The sequence below is a fragment of the Microtus oregoni genome, unplaced genomic scaffold, assembly GCF_018167655.1.
Source record: "Microtus oregoni isolate MIOR12 unplaced genomic scaffold, Mior012 000028F_ref0000031, whole genome shotgun sequence".
Taxonomy (NCBI): domain Eukaryota; kingdom Metazoa; phylum Chordata; class Mammalia; order Rodentia; family Cricetidae; genus Microtus; species Microtus oregoni.
Genome location: NW_024543087.1, coordinates 14,503,198 through 14,529,239, shown reverse-complemented (window position 1 = coordinate 14,529,239; position 26,042 = coordinate 14,503,198). Strand labels below are relative to the sequence as shown.

Genomic DNA, 26,042 nt, shown 5'->3' with positions numbered 1-26,042 from the left:
CTTTTTTTAGCCTACAGCACCTGATATTCCCAGGTGGCCTCCTATCCAAGTATTAACCAGGCCTGACCCCACTTAGCTTCCAAGATCAGATGAGATGGGGCGAGTTCAGGGTGGTATGGCCATAGATGTGTGTGTCTTTTCACCACAGGGTTTCTCTGTTAACAGTCCCGGCTGTCCTGGAACTCCCTTTGTAGACCAAGTTGGCCTCAACCTCAGAGTTTCACCTGCCTTTGCTTCCCACCTGCTAGGATTAAAGGTGTGCGTCACCACTGCCCCACTTCCAAATTCTTTCTATGAAGCTATTATTACCCAATACCAAAACTAGATAAAAGACATAACCAAAAAAAAAGGGGGGAGGGAGAATTGGGGGCTGGAGAGATGGCTCAGAGGTTAAGAGCACTGGCTGCTCTTCCAGAGGTCCCGAGTTCAAGTCCCAGCGACCACATGATGGCTCACAACCATTTGTAATGATATCTGGTGCCCTCTTCTGGCCTGCGGGGATACATGCAGGCAGAACACTTGATACATAATAAACCTTAAAAAAAAAAAAGCGGTATGGGGGGGGCGAGTAACAGTCAATCTCCCTGTTGAACATAAATACATAAATTCTCAACAAAATACTTGCAAACCAAATTCAAGAGTACACCAGGAGGCTGGAAAAACAGCTCAGTGGTTATGAGAATACTATTCTTCCAGAAGACTCAAGTTCAGTTTCCAGTGCCTACCTAGGGTAATCACAACTGTCTTGTAACTTCAGCTCCATGGTATCTGCCTCCCTCTTCTGGCCTCTACAGGTACCTGCACTCATGTGCACATATCTGCCCCCATAGAAATAATTTAAAAATAATAAAAATAAGTCTTAGAAAAAGAATATACCGAGCTGAACGGTGGTGGCTTACACCTTTAATCTGAGCACTTGGGTGGATTTCTTGAGTTCAAGGCCAGCCTAGTCAATAGACTTCCAGGACAGCCATAGAGTGAGTTCCAGGACAGCCAGGGCTATGCAGAGAAACCCTGTCTCGGGGAAATAGAAAAAAATAATACCAAAAAGATCACTCCCACAATTAAGTTGGCTTTATTATAAAGATGCACACACGGTTTAATATATATAAAATCAATAACTGTTATAAATTATAATAGTAGACTCGAGGATAGAAATCGAATGTCAATAGATGCAGAAAAGGGCATATTCCAACATCTCATGATATTAAATCCTGAAGAAACTCAGAATAGAAGGAACATATTTCAACACAATAAGGGTTGTTTTTTGACAAACTGTCCTCGTTAGTTTTTGTTGTATTGGTGGTGATTTTGTGTGTGTAAACTTGACACAAGCTATCTGAGAAGAGGAAGCTTGACTGGAAAACCATCTCCATCAGATTGCTTCTAAGCAAGTCTGGAGGGCATTTTCCTAATTGTGGGCAGTGCCACTCCTGGGCAGGTGGTACTAGGTGGTATTAGAACTGAGCAAGCCATGGAGTATCCGGAAATGGATAAGCAGAACTGTCAAATCTTGCCAAGACAGGGTAAGACGGTTTTGAAAATTTTCTTGCCTTTAAAAACAATCTGTTGCCAGGCAGTGGTGGCACACGCCTTTAATCCCAGCACTCGGGAGGCAGAGACAGGCGGATCTCTGTGAGTTCGAGGCCAGCCTGGTCTACAAGAGCTAGTTCCAGGACAGGAACCAAAAGCTACAGAGAAACCCTGTCTCGGAAAAAAAAAAAAAAAAAAAACAAAAAAAAAACAAAAAAAAAAAACATCTGTCAGTTATTCTAGGCCTTAGCCAAAGTTGGTTGCTTCAAAGTTGCAAATGTGACTTTGGGTGATTGCCCAGGCAGCCAGTTGTCTCTATGATTTATTGCATGTTTTGGAAATTGTTTAATTGAACTTCCTAATTACTCAGGTAATATTATTTCCCTTCTTGGATCTTCGATGGGGTTGAAGACTAGATGAATGTAGTTACTTTCCTCTCAGGACTTGGCCAAGTTATTTATAAGACTTAAGCTAGTTAGAATAGGATATTTGTTTTTATTGTATAAAATTTTATAGTAGCTTTAGAACTCTCTTATTTAAACAAAAGGGGGAGGTACTGAGGGAAGGTGTATAGCTCGCAACTACCCGCCTACTGGGACATGGCCTCAGACTATTTACCCGGATGTGGAAGGCCCCTTCCTCTCTGCTTTCCCCTGGGCCCATTTACTGTTCAGTTTGCTTTGGATCTGATCTTTATCCATGGTTCAAACAGAGAATCCTGACTTTGTAAGTTTTACCCCTTAATAAACATCGGTCTATTTCTTAGTTCTGAGCCAGTGTGGGATTCCTTTTTTCATAAGCGTCCGATCTCTCCGCCTTCACCCATCCAGTCTCGCGGCCCTTTGCACTACTCACCTGCTTCTAACTCACTATTCCATTTCTTACTCTCATTGTGCTCTGTTCCCGTGCTGTCTCCACTACTCCCTCTTGCTCCCCTGCTTCCTGAGCTCTGGCCATGACCAGCCTGCTGGCCGTGTTCAGATTCCCTCCTCTCTCTGCTCTGGACTCTAAGATGCCTCTGGCTGTTCTCATATCTATAATAAAACCATAGTCATACGAGCAGTCACATCCGCAGTTCCTTTACTGTTCCCTCTTGGATGCCCTCAAAAGCATTTCCAGCAACATCAGAAACAAGACAAGGAAAGCCATGCTTATTCCACTCTTAACACACTATGGTATTATTTTAGCCAGAGTAATAAGCCAAGAGAAGCAAACAAAAGGAATGCCAATAGGAAAGGGAGAAGCTAAAGTAGCCTTATTTGGTGATTCTGCTAGCTCTCATAGACTAGACTGGCCTCGAACTCAGAGACCTTCCTGCCTCTGCCTCTTGAGTGCTGGGATTAAAGGCGTGCACTACCACCACCCAGCTGTGATTCTGTACTTAAGAGACCCTGAAGACTCCACCAGAAAACTCTTAGGACTGAAAAGCTCCCAGCAAGTTGACAGGCTACAAAGTTAACATCAAACAAAACAAACCAGTGGCCTTCCTCTTAGCAATAAACAAAGCGAAGGAGCAAGTAAGGAAGCACAGCCTCAAGACAACAACCAAACCTGGAGAACGGGGCTAGAGCAGTGGTTCAGAAGAGCAGTCACTGCGCTTGCAGAGGACCCCAGGTGGGTTCGCAGAGCCTACCCAACATCCCACAGCCCTCTCTGGCCTCTGCCAGCCCCCAGTTGTAAACTCACAGGCACACACATATAAAGTAAAAAAGAAATAATATATATATATATATATATATATATCTGAGTGTAAACCTGAGTAAGTGAAAGCTTCTAAAATGAAAACTTTAAGACATGGAGAGGCCCCGGAGAATGAATCAGCAGGGAACCTGGGTTCAGGGCCCAGCACCCAAAGTTTACAACCATCTGTAATTACAGTTCTAAGGAATCTGACTCCCTCCTGTGGCTTCCACAGGCACCAGGCACACAGGTGACACACATTCATATATTCAGGAAAAACACCACTTGTACACATAAAATGAATAAATCTTAAAAAAAAAAAAAGGAGTGGTGGTGCACACCTTAAACCCAAGCGCTGGGGAGGCAGAAGCAGGTTAATCTGCATCGGGAGTTCCAGGACAGCCCGGGCTGCACAAGGAGACCCCGTCTCTGCAACAAGAGATGAATTCAGGATTCAGGTCTAGGTCCCTTTAGCTGCTCCTGGGCCAGACTCACCTCTTGAAGATCCCAGGCAGAAAGGCGGAGTCAAGTCTATTACCATGCAGACAACCGATCTTCCTTGTTCTTCTCTGGTCAAGCCACTCCCCGAGAGATAGTTCACATTACCCAGTCCTGCAAGGAAACCCCAACAATATTTGGACACTAGATACTTGAGGAGTGACTCAAAAAGGTTGGTTTCCATTTCCCTCTCTCTTTGCAGGAAGGCTGGGGTAACAGCTGTGGAAGGACGAAGAGAGGCAGCCAAACAAGCTGCAGGTTGGCCTCTGATTCAGATTTTTTACTCTTTAATCTGTTTCTAGAGATACCAAGTGGTTCCTGGGGACTCCTAGAATCCCATAAACCCTAATCCCAGCCCTCATTTGGAAGCAGAAAGATCCAAAATTCAAAGTCATTGCTGTTTCCTATATGGGGAATTTTACATCAGCCTTTGGTACATGAGACCCTTCTTAAAAAAAAAAAAAAAAAAAAAAAAAAACCAGGCGTGGCGATACGTATATACACTTCCAGTCCCAGGAAAGAGGCAGATCTCAAGTCTGAAGCCAGCCTGGTCCACATATCGAGTTCCAGGCCAGTTTACATGATGAGGCCTTGTCTCGAACAACAAGACTTTCTATCAGGAGAATGGATCCCACAAAGTTGTCTTCTGACATACACATGTGTATTACATAATCACATATGCACATGCTAAGAACAATGTAAAAATTAAAGTAGCTCCCCATCAGAAAACTGTCAAGGAGGTTTTTAGGGAAAGGGAAATAACAGCTTATGCTATTTAGTAATTTTCCCAATTCAATTTTCTGTATATTGTGGGGAGGGTAGGAAGGCTCTGGAGAAATGGGGAGATAGGGCTGGGCTGGCTTTACGCTGTTACCCCATCACTCTGGGTCTTTCCCCCAGATCACAGGAGACAAGACAAGAATCAGGACTGGTTCCACGGCTAGGCGGCAACCTCAGCCATTAAATTCTAATTCCCCTTCTCTTAGCCAGTGAGAATATAAGACTGCATAGATTGGGGGAAATACCGACTGGGTGTCCATACCAAAGTCCCCAGGTATTTCTTTGTAGATGAAGTCTTCTGGCTTGGCTCCGGGTCATAGAGTGTTCTTGCCTAGTTTGGTGAAGGAAGAACTGCTTCCAAGTCTGTGCGTTCAGGAGTTCTAGACGGATGTCGCAACAGGGCCATCTTTTCAGACACAGCTTCCTGCAAGGCACAGTCACAACATCCCAGTCAGGTCACCTCCTCGGAGCCTGTCTTCTTGAGTGTATCTCACACACCAGAGGTGCGGGGTGGACTCAGAAGCCCTGTCCTGCCCCTTTCTTTACCTCCACAGGAGATCACTGCCTGAAATCTCATGCCAGCTCTGCAGGAGAGAAAGGAGTCCTTAAGCCAGTCAGCAAGCCTCCCCCCTGCTCTATTTGTTCTGTGCTGGGCCGGCCTACACAGGTTCATCAAACGCAGTCCCAGCTCTCCAGGCTTGGAGGAAGGAGGGCCAGTCCCTAAACCTTTGACCTGGGAGCCTCAAGGGTCTCACATATCAGCGGCACAACTCCACCCATCAGCTTGTTCCTTTAATTTAGCAGAATTTTGTTGTTATCATTACTGTTTTGCAACAGGGTCTCTCATAGCCTATGACGGCTTTAAATTCACCACTTCGCTGGCTATGACCCAACCTTCTGGTCCTCTTGCTTCTGCCTCCCACGTGCTTCCGTTACGGGTGCGCGCCAGCACGCCTGGCTTATTTACCAGGATTTGAGGTCTTCAGAGCGGATGATGCTAGCCCACGCTAGCCCACAAACCCTCAGCGTATCCCTTTGCTGTCCTGTAGCTCGATACTCCCAGTGGTCAAGAGAAGCAAAGGAGTCCCCGAGCTGCGAGCTAGTGCGTCGGGGACAGGGCTGAATAAAGTCAGTTTAAGGAGGAAGAAAGGCTGTGAGCGTGACGCTGGGGTAGCTAACTCCGTGGCTTGGGGGAGGGGAAGGCCAACGGGGCCTTTCGTAAGAATACACAAACTCGAGGCGTTCAGGCCCAGAGCTGGTCAATTAGACAGCAGGAAGAAAGCGGAGAGTCTTTACCTTGTTCACCTGGGCAGCCTGGAGCAAGCTGAAAGCATGCAGATAGGAGAAGATTTCTCATAATGGCACACTAGGCAAAAAAAAAAAAAAAAAAAAAAAAAATCTCCATCTTTCCCGGCCTAAGCCCACACTCGCTCTTCTCCCTGACTTGCTCTGGTTTTAAAGGCTTGGCCAAAGATGGCAGCATTTCGTGGGATTGCCACCTGCAGCTCGTGAGGCTTTGATTGAAGTCAGCTGCGGGCCTGTAGGCTCTCAGCCTGATGTACTTGCCAGAACTTTCTACAAAATATCAAGCAACACGCTCATTTTCAACAGGTTCAGTTGATTATGTGACGCCCATTACGAGGCAGGGAATCTGTTTTTCACGCTGATGGCTAGTCTCCCTCTCAGTGCCAGTGCAGCCTCTGAGATTTTTCATGTGTGCACTTAGCTTTCTAGTAGAAAGGAGCACCCGAGGAAGACACCTGAAGCCTGCTGCTGACCTCTGCACACACACGTGCGAACGTGCGTGCACACACACGCACATGCACACGCGCACTCATGCATATAAATTCCATCACTGCACATGAATTCCAATTCAGCCTAGGCTAAAGAATGAGACTTTGTCTCAAAAAAGAAAACCAAAAGCCTCGTGCTGATTTTATTCAAGCATATATTACTAATCAGAAATCAGAATATGTTTTTGTTCCAAAATCACATTCTGTGCATCTGCAGGGTAGAGCCTGTGTCCTGGACCCTAGAAAGCTGGGCTCCTTTGCCCTTTAAGACAAAAACTCAAATAATCCAGCACACACATAGGCACATGCATGCACACATATACACTATGGTCATATGCATATACACGAAGACACATGCACGCATACTACATAGGTCATAGGCATGGCATATATACACATAGATATGCTTTTTAGACTATGCTGTCCACTGATTCAGATTGAAAATAATTTTGAGGACTGCAGATGCCACCACTGGCTTTGCTACCACAGAGTTGGAGGTTAGAACGTGAAGTGCCCTGAGAAGCCAAAGCAGCAGAAGACAGGGCTACAGGTCACAGTACAGGCCCTAGGAGGAGTTAAATGCCTCCTGTGCTATACTTTTGTCAATTTCCTTCCTTCCTTCTTCCTTTCTTCTTCCTTCCTTTCCTTCTTTTCTCTCTCCTTTATTTTATTTTATTTTATTTTGAGAAAGGGTCTCATTATCTAACCCTGGCTGACTAGCCTGGAACTTGATATATAGACCAGGCTGGCCTCAGACTCAGAGATCTGTCTCTGCCTCCCAAGTGCTGGATTGAAAGGTGTGCACCACCATGCCTGGCTTTGAATTTTCTGTTTGCATGTTTGCTGAGCCAGAGGATGGTTCTGACCTCCTTTTCTGAGTACCTGTTCAACAAGAAGCTGTTATTACTCCTTATAACAAGGTGAGGCATTGCTACCCCAAACCCCTTAGCAACAGACATTTTCCATCCACCTGTGAGATTTGATTAGTTTTACAGTGTATACTTGCTTAAGGTTTTTTTGGTGTGTGATTGATTGAGATAGGGTGCCATCCTATGACCCAGACTGGCCTAGAATTCAAACATGAAAGCCTCCTGCCTGCAGAACCCAGAAGAGGGCATTGGATCTCCTGGAACTGGAGTTACAGATAGTTGTGAACTGCCATGTGGGTGCTGGGAATTGAACCTAGAGTCTTGGAAGAGCAGTTAGTGTTCTTGACCACTGAGCCATCTCTCCAGTCCCTAAAGAAATAACTTTACTGGTTGTATTGAGATCAGTAGTTCCACTGACAGGCCATCCAGCAACGTCACCATCAAGTGACTAGAGAGACGGGCTGAGAAACGTTTTCTGTGGCCCTGATATTCGGCACACAGTGAGAGCAGAAGATGGTCATTGCTCTAGCTTCTTGAGGCACATTAACAAATAAGTGTAAATGAGATGGGGTATGTGGGGAAAAATACATTCTCTCCCAGGTCTAGTCACTGCTTGTCCAAAATCGGCAGGGCCCTGGGTCTTCTGTAAGAGCTGCATATGCTCTCGATTGCTTGCCCATCCCCCATCCCACCGAGCCAGATGTTTTATCACATTAAGGGACACTCACACCTTTGTCGTCAAAAGTGATACAAGTTCCAGGGTTTGGGGCATGGCTGTATCTTTTAGAAGGCATTGCCAATCAATCCACCGCAGCTATTGAATAAAGACACATTTGCATGTTCACTTTGGTTGGGAATCCCATAATAACCACTTCAACAACATCAGCGAGGGGCTCGGAGCAAGAAAGCACCCAGGTTCTTCACCCACTCCTGATGCAAGCAGCTGTGACCTTGCTGAGGGCAGCAGGAAGCCGGCGACTGCAGATGCTGATAATGGACTTGCAGCTTTACCAAGCTGTTGCCCTCACAATCTTCCACTTCCATGTAAGAATCTGGCTACTCTGCGGTTCCATAAAGAGAGAGCAAATCAAGAGACCCTGAGACCCTTACAGAGAGACAGGAAGAAGGATGCCTGAGCTCAGATTCTGCAGCAGACATATGAATACAGAAGAATCTGAGGATGATTGCAGCCCGGGACACCACCCAACTGCAACCACGTCAGACCCTGTCCTGGCTAGTTTTACATTAGCTTGACGGAAGCTTGAGTCTTCTGAGAGGAGGAAACCTCAACTTAGAAAATACCTCCAATTTATTGACCATAGGCAAGCCTGTAGGGCATTTTCTTAATTAGTGACTGATGGGGGAGGGCCCAGGCCATTATAGGTGATACCATCCCTGGGTTGGTGGTCCTGGGTTAGGTTGAACAAGCCAGTAAGCAGCACACCTCCATGGCCTCTGTATCAGCTCCTGCCTCTTGATCTGTTTGAGTTCCTGTCCTGACTTCCTTCAATCATGGACTGCAATCTGGAAATGGGAGTCAAATAAACCTTTTCCCCCACTTTGCTTTTGTCCATGGTGTTTGATTGAAGTAATAGAAACCCTGCCTAGGACAGACCCTAATCAAACGCTCTCCTACTCTGACCTGTCGACTGCAAGATACACAAGCAAAACGACGGTGCAGCCAATGGTTTTGGAGTGATGTGCCAATAGGAACAAAATATTTTGAAGTTAAAGTCAGCTAGATTTGGTGATAGACTAAATAGGTAGCAAGGGAGAGAAAGACAACATGACTCTAAGAACTTGGCGTTAGCAGCAGGTGCAAAAACTCACGTGGGCAACTGTACCTTTTCAATAAAGTTACCAAGGTCATTCCATAAGGAAAATGGTAATCTTCTCAACAATGACTAAATTAAACCTAAGTATCTATAAAGTTAGGAGCCAAGCGGTGGTGGTGCACACTTTAATCCCAGCACGCAGGAGGCAGATGCAGATGGATCTCTGAGTTCAAGGCCAGCCTTGTCTATAGCATGAGATCCAGAACAGTCAGGGCTACACAGGGAAACCCTGTCTCAGAAAAACAAATAAACAAAAGGGAAGAAAGGTCAGGCATGGTGATGGATACATATAATCCCAACACATGGAAGACTGAGACAGGAGGCTCAAGAATTCCAGGCCACTTTGGGCACAATAGAGACCCTCTTCCAAACAAAAAGTTTTAAAAGATTCTATGTGCCCACAGAGACCAGAAGAGAGCGTTAGATCCCCTGAAGCTGGAGTTACAGGAGGCTGTGGGCTGCCCAAAGTAGATGCTGGGAACAGAACTCTGGTCCTTGGCAAGAGCAGCGAGTGCTTTAACCACTGAACCATCTCTCCAGCCTTTTATCCACCCCCCTTTCCTTTTTCTGTTTTAAGCTTGTGGCTCATTGTGAATTTGTTTTTCCGCATGGACATCCAACAAGTCTATCACTGTATGTTCTTCAACACATTGCACTGAGTTCTTAAATGGGAAACCAGCTGATGGCATACATGCTGATCTATTTTGGATTTGCTGTGATGGTCTAGTGACCCATTTAAGTAGTAAATCTATTTGCCTCTTTATCAAGCCGGTCAGAGGTGATCCTTTGGATTGTTTGATTTTCAAGACAAGGTTTCTCTGTGTAGACCTGGCTGTCCTAGAGCTCACTCTATAGACCAGGCTGGCCTTCAACTCATAGAGATCCGCCTGCCTTTGCCTCCTGAGTGCTGGGATTAAAAGTGTACACCACCACACCTGGCCCGACAAAAGTGATCTTAATGTCAAGCAGATTTGTAGTTTCAAAGTTCGGTTTCTTTTCTAAATTTTATTTTTAATATTTATTTATTTTATGTGTATGTGGAATGCCTGAGTGTATGTATGAGCACAAGCTGTTGAATTTCCTGGAACTGGAGTTACAGATAATTGGGAACGAAACCTGGGTCTTCTGCAAGAGCAGTAAATGCTCTTAACTGCAGCTATCTCTCCAGCCCCTTGAGTGTGTGTGTGTGTGTGTGTGTGTGTGTGTGTGTGTATACAAATGTGCTGATGCCTGGAAAAGGGCATCTGATTCTCTGGAACTAGAACTACATGAGGTTGTGAGCTGCCTGATGTGGGTGCTGGGAAATGAACTTCAGTCCTCTGGAAAACCGCAGGAGCTCCTAACTGCTGAGCAACCTCTCCAGTCTCCAGCTATGTGACTCTTAAGGTCTTCTGGGACACCTTAATGTTACTTCATTATGTGAATCTGAGCTGTCTCAGTCCCTAAAGGAGAGCATTTACAGGTCAGGAGTGATGGTCCATGCCTTTAGTTCCAGCACTCAAGAGGCAGAGGCAGGTGGATCTCTGTGAGTTCAAGGCCAGCCTGGTCTACAGAGAGAGTTCCAGGACAGCTAGGGCTGTTGCATAGAGAAAGCCTGTCTTGAAAAAAACAAAACAACGACAACAACAACAACAACCATAAAGAAGTGTGTTTATTGAAGGGTTCCTCTTCTTGATTAGGTCTTGAAACCCAAGGTTTTCTTCTTTGACCTTAAGAGCCTGGCAGATATTAGAGGCTTCTCACCCACAGTTTTGTTCCCCTGTGCAATGCAGTATTGCATTGATGAAAGCCTTCAAGGGAAGGGGACCTCCCTCAAGTCAGAGTTCAGGTTCCACCTGCCCGCCTCCTCTCTGGAACCCTGTCTCCCGGAGTCTGACCTTCCACAGCTCACCCTTGCCACTTATTTTGATCTCTTCTGCAGCCGCCCAGCTACCCAATCTCCTTACACTGGGTTCAGCAGCCTTCCTAGTCACAGCCAGATGCCGGCAGGACGAAATCAGATGAAGAATTTTGGCTTCCACTCCACTTCCTTTTCATGCTCTGCCCACTCAGGTCCTAGTTAGCCAGGCAGCTCTCTGAAGAGATCATAAAGATTAAGTTTTGAAAATCTGATTTCCATTTTAATCTGTTTTCATAGGAGCATGCATTCTCCACAAACCACACCATCGTATCCAGCAAGGGAAGTCTGGATCCCTGCTTTCAACCATGTCTGTACCCTGCTTCCTCTCACGTTACCGCCTGCTAACAGTTAATGTGGATTAAAGCTAACCCCTTGTCTCCTCAACATCTGTATTTTGATTTTTTAATTAAAATTTTAGTTGTTTATGAGGGTGTGTCTGCATGTGCGCATATGTTAGGTGTGAACGGGTGTCCAAGGAAGACAGAAGAGTGTGTTAGATCACCCGGAGGCGGAGTCACAGGCTAGCCTGTGTTTTGATGTTAAGAGGCAAATTAGCTGTTGAGAACACTTGATCTTTCAGAAGACCCAGGACTGATTCTCAGCACTCACATGGCTGCTCACCACTCCTGTTCCATGGGATCTGATGCCCTCTTCTGCTCTCCATAGGTAGCAGGCACACTGGTGCTACATAGACAAACATGCTAGGACAATGAACACACATGCAAGGGAAACACTCATGTACGTAAAATCAAAAGAGAGGTAGGTTTTTTTTTTTGGCTGTTATTGTTTTCTTTTTCAAAGGCATCTCAGGAGCTGCAGAGATGCCTTTGCAGTTAGGGGACCTCACCACTCTACCAAAGGAGCCAAGTTCAGTTCCCAGCACCTACATCAAGCAGCTCACAACTGCCTATAACTCCAGCTCCAAGGGATCCAATGCCCTCTTCTGGCCTCCATGGGCACCTGCACACAGAGACATATGCATAAAATGTTTCAATGATAATAGTAATAAAATACATTTTTTAAAAAGAGAAAGCTCTAGCCGAGTGGTGGTGGCGCACGCCTTTTATCCCAGCACTCGGGAGGCAGAGTCAGGTGGATCTCTGTGAGTTCGAGGCCAGCCTGGTCTACAAGAGCTAGTTCCAGGACAGGAACCAAAAAGCTACAGAGAAACCCTGTCTCGAAAATCAAAATAATAAAAAAAATAAAAAAATAAAAAGAGAAAACTCCAACTTTACATGTTTTAAAGCAGAATTCTCTCTGGCCCCACAGATCATTTTCCCATATTCCTCCTCATAGCCAAATACCATTCACATCTGTTCCCTTCCTCCGGCCAAAAATCTCATTTTCTTTGCTTGTGACACTGACTCCCTTGGTCTTCCTTGACATCCTTCACGGTTCGAACACCCCTGTCCTTCTTACAATACCCCCTCCAGCTCAGGCCTTCATGCTGTTTTGTTTGTCCTCGTTATGCTTAATAGCACCTGTGATTAGACTGTAAATAAATTATTAAGTACATTTATTTATCTGTTTATTATGTTTCCTTTTATGCAACATAATTTCCGTAATGAAAGGAGTCTGCCTCTGACTCACAGATGAATCAACATAGTCCAGACCTGTCTCTGGCGCATGCAATCTAATTATGACCTGATGGACGAGGGACTGGATTAATCAATCCCAGGCTGATGAGAACAGAAGCATGCCGAACACCATGGTTACTAAAGACCACGGCTGACCCAGAGGAGCTCTGCTCAAGGTAAGGGTGAGGACAGATTGAAATGGAGTGCGATTCTCCCCCCGAAGAACAAAGGAAAGATTTCCCTACTGTTCTTTAGATAAGAAAATTAAGTTCTTCATGTCTCAAAATGGTGTGTATTCCTTTAAATATTCTGTCCACTCAAATTCTAGTTGTCTAGTTACTTCTCTGAAGATGTCATTCAGATTTACTTGAAATCTTATTATACAGTATATATAAACCTATTACACTTCTATATGAATTTATTCTTTTCTATTAAATATCTTCTTAATATGAAATAACCACTATATTATAAAATGTTTCATTGCATAAGTAGAGACATAATCTGATGAGCTATACCAGGGCCACGTCTCCCTGTTCCTGTGGATGATCAGGAGCCCTGACAGGTGAAAGTCTGGCTCCCAATTGTAAAACTGCAAGCTCGTTCATAAAGAAAACTTCTTTTTCCATCGTATAAAACCAATTAACTGATGCAGATGGTGACCTAATTACCAGGTGAATTTAGGATAAACAAATGGCCTTGTCAAACTCTCTTACTGGAGGACTGGTGAAGGCTAATCACCAGGCAGGGCTCCAAAGAGCATCTGTGTGATAGGTGGTGTTTGCGCGGCCACGTAGAAGGATAAGCTCAGCCTGCGTCTTCCTTACTAAAGTTTTCTTTCTGGCTTATCTTTGTAAAGGTTTCTGGGTGGAGAAAATGGCTTGTTTTAAGCTGGGAGCCGGTGAGAGGGTTCGGTAAGTAAAGGCATTTGTTGCAGAGCCTGAGGACCTGGGTTCAGTCCCTGAGACCCTTGTGGTAGGAAGAGGGAATGAACACCTTCAGGTTGTCCTCTGAATTTACACACGTGCACTCCCACATGTAAACAATAAATAAATAAACGTGGGGCAGGAGAGGTGGCTCAGGGGTTAGGAGCACTGGCTGTTCTTTCAGAGAGGTTCTGAGTTCAATTCCCAGCAACCACACGGCTCACAACCGTCTACAAAGAGCTCTGGTGCCCTCTTCTGGAGTGCAGGCATACATGCAGGCAGAATGTTATATGCATAATAAATAAAATCTTTAAAAACTAAAAACAGGGAGCTGGAGAAATAGCTCAGCAATTGGGAGCCCTGACTGCTCTTCCAGAGGTCCTGAGTTCAAGTCCCAGTACCCACATGGTGGCTCACAACCATCTGTAATGGCATATGATGCCCTCTTCTGGCCTGCAGGTGTTATTTGCAGACCAAACACTCATCCGGAAATAAATAATTCTTTAAAAGAAAAGAAAAAAATCCCAGACAGAGTGGGAAAGGGGAAGAGAAGGTGGCTGCTACCTAGCTTGGAATAAACCTAACTAAGGAAGTAAAAGATCCCTACAATAAAAATGTTAAAACACCGAGGAAATTGAGGAAGACGGTAGAAGGCTGAAAGATCTCCCATCTTACGATAGGAGAATTAATATTGTAAAAATAATTATCTTCTGAAAAAAACAAAGAACAAAACAAAAATAAAAATAAATAAATGTAAAAAAATATTTATCTGGGCATGGAGGTACCTGCCTATAATTCCCCACCTGTGGGGCTGAAGCAGAAAGATGTTTGAGGCCAGCCTCTACATCCCCAGATTCTGTCTCAGAAGACCCGACAAAGCTGTATTTCCCAATACTGACCAAAATAGGGACAATTATTTTTCTTGAGGACAAAATGAATATTAAGTACACCCACCCGGCAGAAACAAAAATGAAATAACAGCCAGAGATCCATGTTCATAAATTGGAATGGTTTGGCTGTATTTTTTTTTAACCATCTCATGAGGATAAAAAGATAGAACTACAGAATTAAATAAATGCACTCAGTATAATGTGATATTTTTTTTTGTTTGTTTTGTTTTTCGAGACAGGGTTTCTCTGTGGTTTTGGAGCCTATCCTGGAACTAGCTCTTGTAGACCAGGCTGGTCTCAAACTCACAGAGATCCGCCTGCCTCTACCTCCCAAGTACTGGGATTAAAGGCGTGCGCCACCACCGCCCGGCCGATAAAATATTTTTTAAAATGTATTGATGTACAATTCCGCACAGGCTGCTCCTGCCTTTTTTTTTTCCCTGAAAAGATCTGCTTTTTTCTTTCAAATAAACATATCTGAATTATTTCATGTGTGTGCGTATGACATTTGTATGGGGAAGGCAGTCCCAGCATGTGTGGCAGTCAGAGGACAAGTGTAGGGTCAGTTCTCTCCTTCCGCTGTGAGTTCCAGGCCTGGACTAGGGTTGTTGGGCCTGTGCAGCAGGCAGCACCTTCACCCACAAAGCCACCTTGCCAGTCCCACATAAAAATATTGTGATAAGTCCACAATGTTACACAGGAGGCTTCCTGTGGCAGCTACCAAAAAGCTTCACAAAGAGGGTCGACCCTTTGTTATTTGAAGGGCAGATATGAAAATTAGCAAAGGGTTGATTATAGGCAAAAGATATAAATTAAAGTTTTTTTCCAAGTGAGAGGAAGAAAAAGACTCAGCAGAGGTTGTAAAATGGTTGCAAGCATCCATGCCTCTTTTTAAGCACTCCTCTGATTTTGTGTGAGTGAGTGTGTGTGTGTGTGTGTGTGTGTGTGTGTGTGTGTGAGTATGGAGGCCAGAGGACAACCTCAGGGTGTTACTCAGGTACTGTCTACATCATTTGTTGTTGTTGTTTTTGGTTTTTGAGCCAGGGTTTCTCTGTGTAGCCCCGGCTGTCCTGTAACTCACTTTGTTGACCAGGCTGGCCTTGAACTCCCAGAGATCCACCTGCTTCTATCTCCCAAATGCTAGGGTTAAAGGTGTGTGCCACCACAAGCAGCTTCTACCTTATTTTGGGACAATCTCTCATTAGTTGGGAGCTCAATGATTGGGCTAAGCCATCTGTCTTGTGAGCATTGAGCAACCACGCATCTCCAGTGTGGAATTACAATAGAGTGCCTAAAAAAGGCCTGGCCTTTTTAGGAGAGGAGCCCCGCTTTACAATGAGACCCTGTAGCTCCTCCCATCCAAATTATGCCTGTTCCTCCTTCCTCCCCACTTCTGACTCCCTGTGCCCCACACACTCTCCTCTCTGGTGCTAGTGACTGAACCCCAAGATTTAACCATGCCAAATATTCCACTCCATTACTGAACTGTACCCCAGTCCATCTATGTCTTCAGTCAGGTTTGTTGCTGTGACTTTTCCTTGGCTAACACAAAGCAGCAAACGGCAGTCTATGCCTTAAGAGGCTAGGCCGGCTTCTTGTCTCTGGAGACTGTGCCCAGGCTAGTCTGACGACAGAGACCCGTGGACTTACTCATCACCATCCTCCAGACACACAAGGATCACCATCCAGATGAGTAGCCCCTCAGTGACCTGCCACCTGGTGGCCGATACACGCATTAAGCCCAGCTGAGATGGAGCTAAATCAGAAACAGGTCCAGTCAGCTGAGCCAGGGTCAAAGCACCAACCCACGTGAGCTAAATGGTTTCTTTAAAGTTGTGAGGTTTTGTGAGGTTTTTGCAAGGTTTGGCATGCAGTCATACATAAGTGATAAATTATCTCAAAATCAGTCAGTCTCTGTTTTTGTTTTTAAGATTCATCTATTGTGTTTACAGTGTTCTGCCTGCATGTATGCCTGCATGGCCAAAAGAAGGCACCAGATTTTATTACAAGTGGTTGTGAGCCATCATGTGGTTGCTGGGAATTTTACTCAGGTTCTCTGGAAGAGCAATCAGTGCTCTTAACCTCCGAGCCATCTCTCTAACCCTCAATCTCTGTTTTTGACAAATGGTCTCACGTAGCTCAGGCTGGACTTGAACTTGCTAAGTAGACAAGGGTAACCTCGAGTTCCTGAAACTCCTTGTCTTCACCTTCCAACTGCTGGGATTGCACGCATGAGCCACCTAGCACATCTGTCTAGCAAACACTGTCAAAGTTGATATGCCCTTTTCATAACTTTTGTGTTCACATTTACCTTTTTTTTGTAAACTTTATGTATGAGTGCTCTATCTGCTGGTATGCCTTCATGCCAGAAGAGGGTATCGGATCCCACTCTTGATGGTTGTGAGACACCATGTGATTGCTGGGACTTGAACTCGGGTCCTCTGGAAAAGCAATCAGTTCTCTTAACCATTGAACTATCTCTCCAGCCCTTCACAATGATTTTGAAAGAACTGTACTTCAAAAATATATTCTGCTTATGTGGAATGTGAAAACCCTGCTGAGAGTTTATAGGGTCATAATTAAGGAAAAGGAAAAAGGACAGGGACTGGAGAGATGGCTCAGCAGTTAAGAGCACTGACTGTTTTTCCAGAGGTCTGAGTTCAGTCCCAGCAACTACATGGTGGCTCACAACCACCTGTAATAAAATCTGGTGCCGGGGGCTGGAGAGATGGCTCAGAGGTTAAGAGCATTGACTGCTCTTCCGGAGGTCCTGAGTTCAATTCCCAGCAACCACATGGTGGCTAACGACCATCTATAATGAGATCTGGTGCCCTCTTCTGGTATGCAGGCAGGCATGGAAGGAATGTTGTATACATAATAAATAAATAAATATTAAAAAAAATAATAATAAAATAAAATAAAGGGGGCTGGAGAGATGGCTCAGTGGTTAAGAGCATTGCCTGCTCTTCCAAAGGTCCTGAGTTCAATTCCCAGCAACCACATGGTGGCTCACAACCATCTGTAAAGAGGTCAGGCGCCCTCTTCTGGCCTTCAGGCATACAGACAGAATATTGTATACATAATAAATAAATAAATATTAAAAGTGGGAAAGTTAAAAAAAATAAAATAAAATAAAATAAAATAAAATAAAATAAAATCTGGTGCCAACTTCTGGCATTCAAGCATACATGCAGACAGAATATTGTATGTATAATAAATAAATAAGTCTTTAAAAAAAAGAATACTGGCTCAGTGTCAAGTTTTTGCTGTGCAGGCAAAAGGACCTTGGTTCAGTAACCAGCACACAGGAGGGAAGAGAAGCGTGCGTGTCCCAGCACTGAGGAGGCAGTGAAGGAAGAAGGTCCCTGGCCAGTCAGAAAACCAGTCTAACTGGGTCAGATTGGTGAGCTCCAAGTTTAGTGAGACGCCATGTCAAAGGTAAGGCAGGGAATTGACTAAAGAAGAGGCTCCATATTGATCTCTGACTTCTTCATGTACACGCATACATAACACACAGGTACATATGAAAACACACAAAAAAGAAGGAAAAAAGCTATGCTGACTAGATTATAAAAATAAATACAAGCTCACAAAATAACAGCACACTTACAGTGTATCTAAGGCATAATTACTAGAACCCAAGAGGGAATTTGACGCTTCTTTTGTGGTCCCCCACATGGGGTCATGTGGACCTTACTGAACTACTACCTAAATTAGCATTCAGTATCCATTATCCTAGCCACATCTGTCCCCAAAGCAACCCAGAATGGACTCTTAAAATGAGTGGAGCATCCTTGAGAGGGCTCTGCCATCTCTACTGTGTCTTCAGGTGAGGGCAGGAGAGCTACTAAGAAACTGGGTTCCCTGGGTACCAGCGAGATGATGGAATTCTATCTAACATGGGTCTAGAGGTAACACTTCACTGTCAGAAGCAGGAGAGGTACAGTTGCTGAAGCAAGAAACAAGGCTGTCTTTGCAACTTGGGAGCCTTGAGCTACCAGGTTTTATGTCGGTGGCAAGCAGGCCTTGCTGGTCCTGGGAATAATGCTACACAGATGATGTTGATAACGACTTTATGATCTACAGACGGAAGCAACAAAGAACAGGCGTGCAGAACACTCACGTCAGCCATCAAGCAGAAAATTACATTCCTCGGTCGTACACACAGAGCCTATTGTCTGGATGTTCTTGAGAATGGACCTTTGCAAGTATAGAGAACATCTATCACCTAGTCTTTGCCTAGCGGGACCTATGGGACTTTCCACTGGAGAAGGGAATAATCCTAGCTCTATTGAGTGCAGTGAGATATAGACAATGAGCTCCCTCTGATGCCACGGTGATAAAAAAATGTCAGCTATAACTTTCATAACCAACTGGGAAACACTGAGTCCATCTTACGTAGGTCGTGGCCCTGTGAACTTACTCCATCACTGAGCCCATCTTACGTAGGTTGTGGTCCTGTGCACTTACTCCATCATCACTTTCCTGGTCTGTGATAAAACTTATGACAGATGTGCAGGGCAGTGGCAGATAAATAGTAAAGTAAAGTGAAGTAAAATTCATTCTGGTGAGTAGACCACATATTGCCTCGAAGGATAAAGCAGTCATGCTTCATTCAGGCAAAACTGTAGCCTTGAATAGAGGAGGGGTCCACTAGGCTCATTGCATCCTGTGTCTGACTATTGCAAAAACCAACACACATCACAGCAGGGGAAAGGCAGCTAGTACAATCTGACCTCTGACTGTTCCCTGGTGGCCCTGTGCACGAGTGTTAGCTTCAGGCATGTGTGGGCAGCTTCACCACTAGTTACTTATGGAAAGAGTGTGTTCTTTTCCACCTGATCAGAAGAGAAGATCAAAAACAATTTCCATTTTCTTAGGAAAGAAAGCCACTCACGTTGACCCTTCTACAGCGCTGGTCATTTCGTTCTGTGGCATGTCACCTGGAGGAATCTCAACTTTGACCCTCTGTACTGAAAACAATGTGTTAAGTCAGATACCACAGACAGGATGTAGGGAGCTATCTGGTGATCTGGTCAAGACAAATGGGTACCAAAAGGCATAAGAATTTAAATTCTTCCTTTCACTTTTAAGATATTATTAGAGGCTGATAAAGACACTTGCCACCAAGCCCGATGACACAACAAACATTTGCTCTATCTTAGCAAACATTGATGGGGGGACCTTTATTTACTTCTCCTTGTCAACTCCATTATACACTTTAAAAAATATTTTATTAAGCCGGGCGGTGGTGGCACACACCTTTAATCCCAGCACTCTGGAGGCAGAGGCCAGCCTAATCTACAGAGCAAGTTCTAAGACAACTAGGACCATAACACAGAGAAATCCTGTATCAAAAAACAAAAACAAAACAAAATGGAGGGCTGGAGAGATGGCTCAGAGGTTAAGAGCATTGCCTGCTCTTCCAAAGGTCCTGAGTTCAATTCCCAGCAACCACATGGTGGCTCACAACCATCTGTAATGGGGTCTGGTGCCCTCTTCTGGCCTGCAGACATACACACAGACAGAATATTGTATATATAATAAATAAATATATTTAAAAAAAAACAAAATGGAAAAATACTTAACATACATTTCAACAGACAGGAGATAAAGGAGTTAGGTTCCCAGCACCTACAGCGGACAGCTCCCAGCTACCTGCACCTCCAGTTCCAGGAGATCCAATGCTACCTGGATCTCCAGTTCCAGGAGATCCATTGCTACCTGGACCTCCAGTTCCAGGATCCAATGCTACCTGGACCTCCAGTTCCAGGATCCAATGCTACCTGGACCTCCAGTTCCAGGAGACCCAATGCTACCTGGACCTCCAGTTCCAGGAGACCTAATGTTTTCTTCTTCTCTTCGTGGGCACATTCACTCATGTGAACACCCCCCCCTCAATACACAAATACTTAAAAATAATAAATGGACCTAAAAAAAATAAACAGCTCAATGAGATATCACTGATCTTAGTCACTTTTTCTGTCACTATGATCAAACACCCTGTCACAAGCAACCTGAAGAGGTGTGCATTCTGCCTCGCGGTTCCAGGCACAGCCCATCACAGGGGGAATGTGAACAGTTTATCTAATTATACTCTATCAATAAAAATTCAGGAGTCAGATATCGGGTGAGAACCTGAATGATCAGAGATGCTGTGGAGAAGTGACCAGTGACCTCCTCCCTCTTTCCTTCCTCAATCCAAAAAAGGCCAAGAATCCTTCTAAACTATCCTTACTACTTCCTGTGTCTCTCTATATGCCCTTGGCTCTCCAAAACCTCTACAGCTAATTTCGGTCAGCTAGTAGCTAGCTCTGCTCTCTGATTCAAAGTGAACTTTATTGGCAACCTCAGGAGTGTCAGAGTGAGATCAAAATATGCCACAGCAGGGAAGTCATGGCAGTGGGAGCTCAATGCATCTGGTCCCATGACATCTGCAGTCAGGAAGCAGAAAGAGATGAACGCTGGTGCTCAGCTTATTTCTTTTTATTCAGTAGGATTCTGGAAAATTGTGGCAATGGCTAAGAATAATGATTGGGAGCATCTTATCCCCAAGAGTAGGGACAATGTAGTTGTATCCGTTACGTTTCTATCGCTGTGACAAACACCATGACCAAAGCTGTGTAGAGAGAAGGAGCTTGTTTGGGCTTATGATTCCAGAGGGACAAAAGTATGTCACGGCAGGGTAACAGCAGTCATGGAAGCCTGAGCACCAAGCCCAAGGGCTCATGTCTGGAGCCATCAGCAGGAGGCAGAGAAAAAAAGAACTGGGAATGGCATGTGGCTTTGAATCTCGCAGGCTATCCACAGTGACATACTTCCTCCATCAAGACCACACCTTCCAAACCTACACAAAAAGCACCACTATCTGGGGCTGGAGAGATGGCTCAGTGGTTGAAAGCATTGGCTGCTCTCCCAGAGGACCCGGGTTCAATTCCCAGCACCCATATGGCAGCTCACACCTGTCTGTAACTCCAGTTCCGGGAGATCTGATGCCAATGCACATAAAGTTAAATAAATGTTTTAAAAAAAAACGCACCACTATCTGGGGACCAAGTATTCAAACAGCTGACCTTATGGGGGGCATTCTCATTCCAATACCACAGTAGGCAACAAAGCCTCTCAGGATTCTGTTTCTAAGACGTCAATTTAGAATCTTTCCTGTGGGTTCTTGGTAACTCTCCCAAATGAAACTGACGATAGATAGATAGATAGATAGATAGATAGATAGATAGATAGATAGATGATAGACAAATGGTAAAGAGAGATGATGGGTATTCTTTCCTGTGATTGACTAGAACCTGGCTACCTGTAAGTATGGAAGTCCCCAATGCCTCTGTTATTTAAGCCTCATGTCAAATGAGTGACTTGGATTAGATAACACTGAAGCAGTTTTCCAGGTCTGATTTTCTTGATACTTTTTGTTTGTTTGTTTTTTGAGACAGGGTTTCTCTGTGTATCCCTGGCTGTGCTGGAACTCGCTCTGTAGTGCAGGCTGTAGCTTGAAGTTTCTGTCCCACCAGGACTGCAGCCATTCAGTCCCACACAGAGGCTTATATTAATTATAAACTGTTTGGTCTCTTAGCTCAGGCTTGTTATTAACTAGCTCTTACAACTTAAATTAATCCATAATTCTTATCTGTGTTTAACTACATGGCTTTTTACCTTTCCTCAGTGAGACATTCTCTTCTTGCTTCCTCTGCATCAGGCTGGTGTCTGCATCTCTCTGCCTTCCCAGAATTCTCCTAGTCTGGTTGCTCTGCCTATACTTCCTGCCTGGCTACTGGCCAATCAGCATTTTATTAAACCAGTATGAGTAACAAATCTTTACAGTGTACAAGAGCATTCTCCCGCCGGGCGGTGGTGGCGCACGCCTTTAATCCCAGCACTCGGGAGGCAGAGGCAGGCGGATCTCTGGGAGTTCGAGGACAGCCTGGTCTACAAGAGCTAGTTCCAGGACAGGCACCAAAGCTACAGAGAAACCCTGTCTCGAAAAACCAAAAAAAAAAAAAAAAAGAGCATTCGCCCGCAGCACCAGGCTGGTAGTCCAGGCTGGCATTGAACTCAAAGATCTGCCTGGCTCTGCCTTCTAAATGCTGGGATTAAAGGGATGTGCCATCAAACTCCAGCAATTTTCCTGATTCTTGGTAATTATATAACAATATAATTTGCCTCATCAAAACATTAAATTTGAGCAATACTATTACATCACATAAAATTTTATTTTTAAAAATCTTTGCTGTAATTTATGATGCCATGCCCATTTCAGAACAAAGATTTCCACCAACTCTCTCTCTCTCTCTTTTTTTTTTAAAGATTTATTTATTGGGGCTGGAGAGATGGCTCAGTGGTTAAGAGCATTGCCTGCTCTTCCAAAGGTCTTGAGTTCAATTCCCGGCAACCACATGGTGGCTCACAGCCATCTGTAAAGAGATCTGGTCTCCTCTTCTGGCCTGCAGACATGCACACAGACAGAATATTGTATACATAATAAATAAATAAATATAAAAAAAAGATTTATTTATTTATTATGTATACAACATTCTACCTCCACGTATGCCCGCAAGCCAGAGGAGGGCGCCAGATCTCATTACAGATGGTTGTGAGCCACCATGTGGTTGCTGGGAATTAAACTCAAGACCTCTGGAAGAGCAGCCTGTGCTCTTAACCACTGAGCCATCTCTCCAGCCCTCCACCAACTCTCTTTATGCCGCCTTTCTTACGGGTTTATTTGCACTGTAATAAGCTAAGCAAGTTCCTGGTTATCTCATGCCCATGAAAACTGGTCAGGTAGCACTGGATAAGTTTCCTGTAACTGGAGCCCCTGGGGATGCACTGTGCTTCCTCCTTGGCCACCACTAGCCTATTAAGCACACAGATAAAATGGAAATTGATGAGAACATGCAATGATCTAACTTGAAATTTTTTCATTATTACATTTATTTATTTTGGAAGAGGGGGTTGGATGTGTGTGCCATAGTGCACTTGAGGAGGTCAGGGAACAATCTTTGGGACTCAGTTCTCTTCTTCCACCATGGTAGATACTTCTCCCAGGTATTGAACTCGGGTTATCAGGCTTAGTGTCAAGTGTCTTTATCCAGTAATCAATCTTGCTGGAGTTAGGTTTTGTGTGTGTGTGTGTGTGTGTGTGTGTGTTTGTGTGTGTGTGTGTGTTTGTGTGTGTGTGTGTGTGTAGATTGTATGTGTTTTTGGGGGTGGGAGGCCAAATGACAACTTTGAGGATTCAGTTTTCTCTTTCTGCCTTTTTGTGGATTTTGGACATTGAACTCAAGTCACCAAGCTTACAAATACCTTCACCCTCTGAGCCATCATGACAGCCCAGGGCTCACTTAAAAAAAAAAAAGATGATGATTTGTTTGTTTGTTTTTCAAGACAGGGTTGCACTGTGTTGCCCTGCTGGTCCTGGAACTCACTCTGTAGACCAGGTTGGCCTTGAACTCACAGAGATCCTCCTGCTTCTACCTCCCAAGTTCTGGGATTAAAGACATGCACCACCACCGCCAGCCTATTTTTATCTTATGAGATTTGTTCACATGTATGTGTATGTACCACATGTGTGCCAGGTGCTCGCAGAGGTCAGAGGAGAGCATAGGATGCCCTAGAACTGGAGTTATGAAGGGTTGTGAGCCACCATAGGTGTGCTGGGAACTAAATCCAGGTCCTCTACAAGAACCATGAGTGCTCTTCAAAGCTGAGCCCTCTTTCCAGCTCCCAAATCCTACACGAGGGAAAGCAGATTCCGGGATCTGGTTGCCCAGCTAGCCATTCTACCTGGCAAGCTCCAGGCTAGTGAAGACATTATCTCCAAGTACAAGATGGAGGTGGGTGGGGCAGGGAGGGTAAAGGGACTGCTCAGTGATTAAGAATACTTGCTACTCTTGCAGAGGACCTGGATTGGTGCCCAGCACCCACATGGCAGCTCACATCAGGTTGTAACTCAGCTCCAGGAAATCCAGTGCCCTGATTTTGCATCCATGTATACTGTTGCCTTTAAGTGAATCACACATACAGGCAAAACACTCATATATGTAAAATAAAAAACCATAAATCTTCAAAACAAGATGGATAGTATCTGAGGAATAACACTGAGGTATCCATTTGTACACTTGCCCATGTGTGGGTACCTACCCACACACATGCATCCACACACATACACAGACGTGTGTACACAAAGATTCTATTAGGCAACTTTAGAAATGTTGATAAATTAATGCTTCAATAAGGGAAGCATACAAGCTCCAGGCCAGGTGGGGCTGCATCAGACCCTCCCTCCAAATCTCCGCCCCCAAAAGATGAATATGTAGCGTGAGTTCTAATAAGTCTTAATAATAAAAGACGGGAGTCAGATATAGGTGGAAATGCTGAGAGATCAGAAAGACAAAGGAGCCAAACCACTGCCTCCTTACCTGCTCAACTTCCCAGTCAAAGAGACTGAGTTCCTGTTTCCTTCCACCTTATCACTTCCTCTCTCCATCCAGTCATATCACTTCCTGTCTGTCTGTACAGACCTCCAGACCTCTATGGTTAGCTAGTGGCTGGACCTGCCCGCTGATCTTCAGACAAACTTTATTTGTACAAACAAGATATCACCGTGTGAATATGTTTTGACTCTGGATCAAATAACTAACTACATATGTGTAGATGGTAATTAATATGATGTATAATTATCTGAAGCTATCCTGAATGTAATTCGTGAGCAAGATATGGTAACTCATACCTGTAATCCCAATCATGGAGAGGCAGAAGCAGGAGGATAGAATTTTACCTACATGGTGAGATTTGGGTTACAGAGAGAGACCTTGTCTCAGAAAACTAAAACCAGGGCCACTTAGAGGTGCTTTCTGCTCTTCCAGAGGACATAAGTTCAGTTCCTAGCACCCAGTTCCTTCCTCACAACTACCTGTACCTCCGGCTCCAGTGGATCCCATGCCTTCTTCTGGCCTCCACAGAAATCCACAATATCTGGCAGATGCACACATAAGGATAAAATTATCTTTTTGTTTTGTTTCTGGTTTTCCATACAGGGTTTCCTTGTGTAGCCTTGGTTGTCCTAGATTTTGCTCTGGAGACCAGGCTGGCCTCTACTCACAGAGATTCGCCTGCCTCTGCCTCTCAAATGATGGATTTAAAGGCATGTGCACCACCACTACCTTGCTTAAAATGAACTCAAAATCAATCAATCAATTAATCAATCAATCAATCAATCGATCAATCAGTGTGGCATGGTAGTGCATAGCTATAATCTTAGTACTTAAAAGGTACAGGCAGGAAGATCAGGAGTTCAAGGTTATCTTCAGTATTCTAGGTCAGTCACAGGAGACCCTGTCTCAAAAACAAACAAACAAAAAAAAATAAGTATGGCCTATTCCTAAAATGATAGCAAATTTGGCAAGTGGAGTTTCGTTTCAAAGTGGCAGTGGACAACAATACGCTCCACCCCCAGGAAGCTGAAATGTGAACTCAGGATTTAGGAAGCATGGAATTTGTCATTTGAACTATATTTCCTTTTTTTTTTTTAAAGATGAAGTCTCAATATGTAATATGTAATCTTGTCTGTCTTAGAACTCACGTTATAGACCAGGCTAGCCTTGAACTCACAGAGATCTGCCTACCTCTGCCTCCCAAGTGCTGAGACCAAGGCACGCACCACTACACCCCTGGCTTGTACTTCTTTATACTTTTGAACTTCACAGCTCACTGTCTTCACTGCCAGGAACTGTCCTCTGCGACAACACCTACCTCC

At 44.5% G+C, this 26,042-nt stretch overlaps 1 protein-coding gene and 1 pseudogene across 1 annotated transcript in view; both read right to left on the bottom strand.

Annotated features, from left to right (window-relative positions):
• The window catches only part of Fbxw12 (F-box and WD repeat domain containing 12), a gene marked incomplete at its 5' end in the record, with an annotated part of 38,889 nt that extends 33,027 nt beyond the window's left edge, over positions 1-5,862 (bottom strand). Inside the window, 6 exon segments of the mRNA XM_041677565.1 lie at positions 3,709-3,735; positions 3,737-3,825; positions 4,754-4,799; positions 4,801-4,915; positions 5,038-5,075; positions 5,788-5,862. Of these exon segments, the coding sequence (XP_041533499.1) occupies positions 3,709-3,735; positions 3,737-3,825; positions 4,754-4,799; positions 4,801-4,915; positions 5,038-5,075; positions 5,788-5,862 (390 nt within the window).
• LOC121464582 lies at positions 9-127 on the bottom strand (annotated as a pseudogene).
• Positions 5,863-26,042: the final 20,180 nt, after the last annotated feature.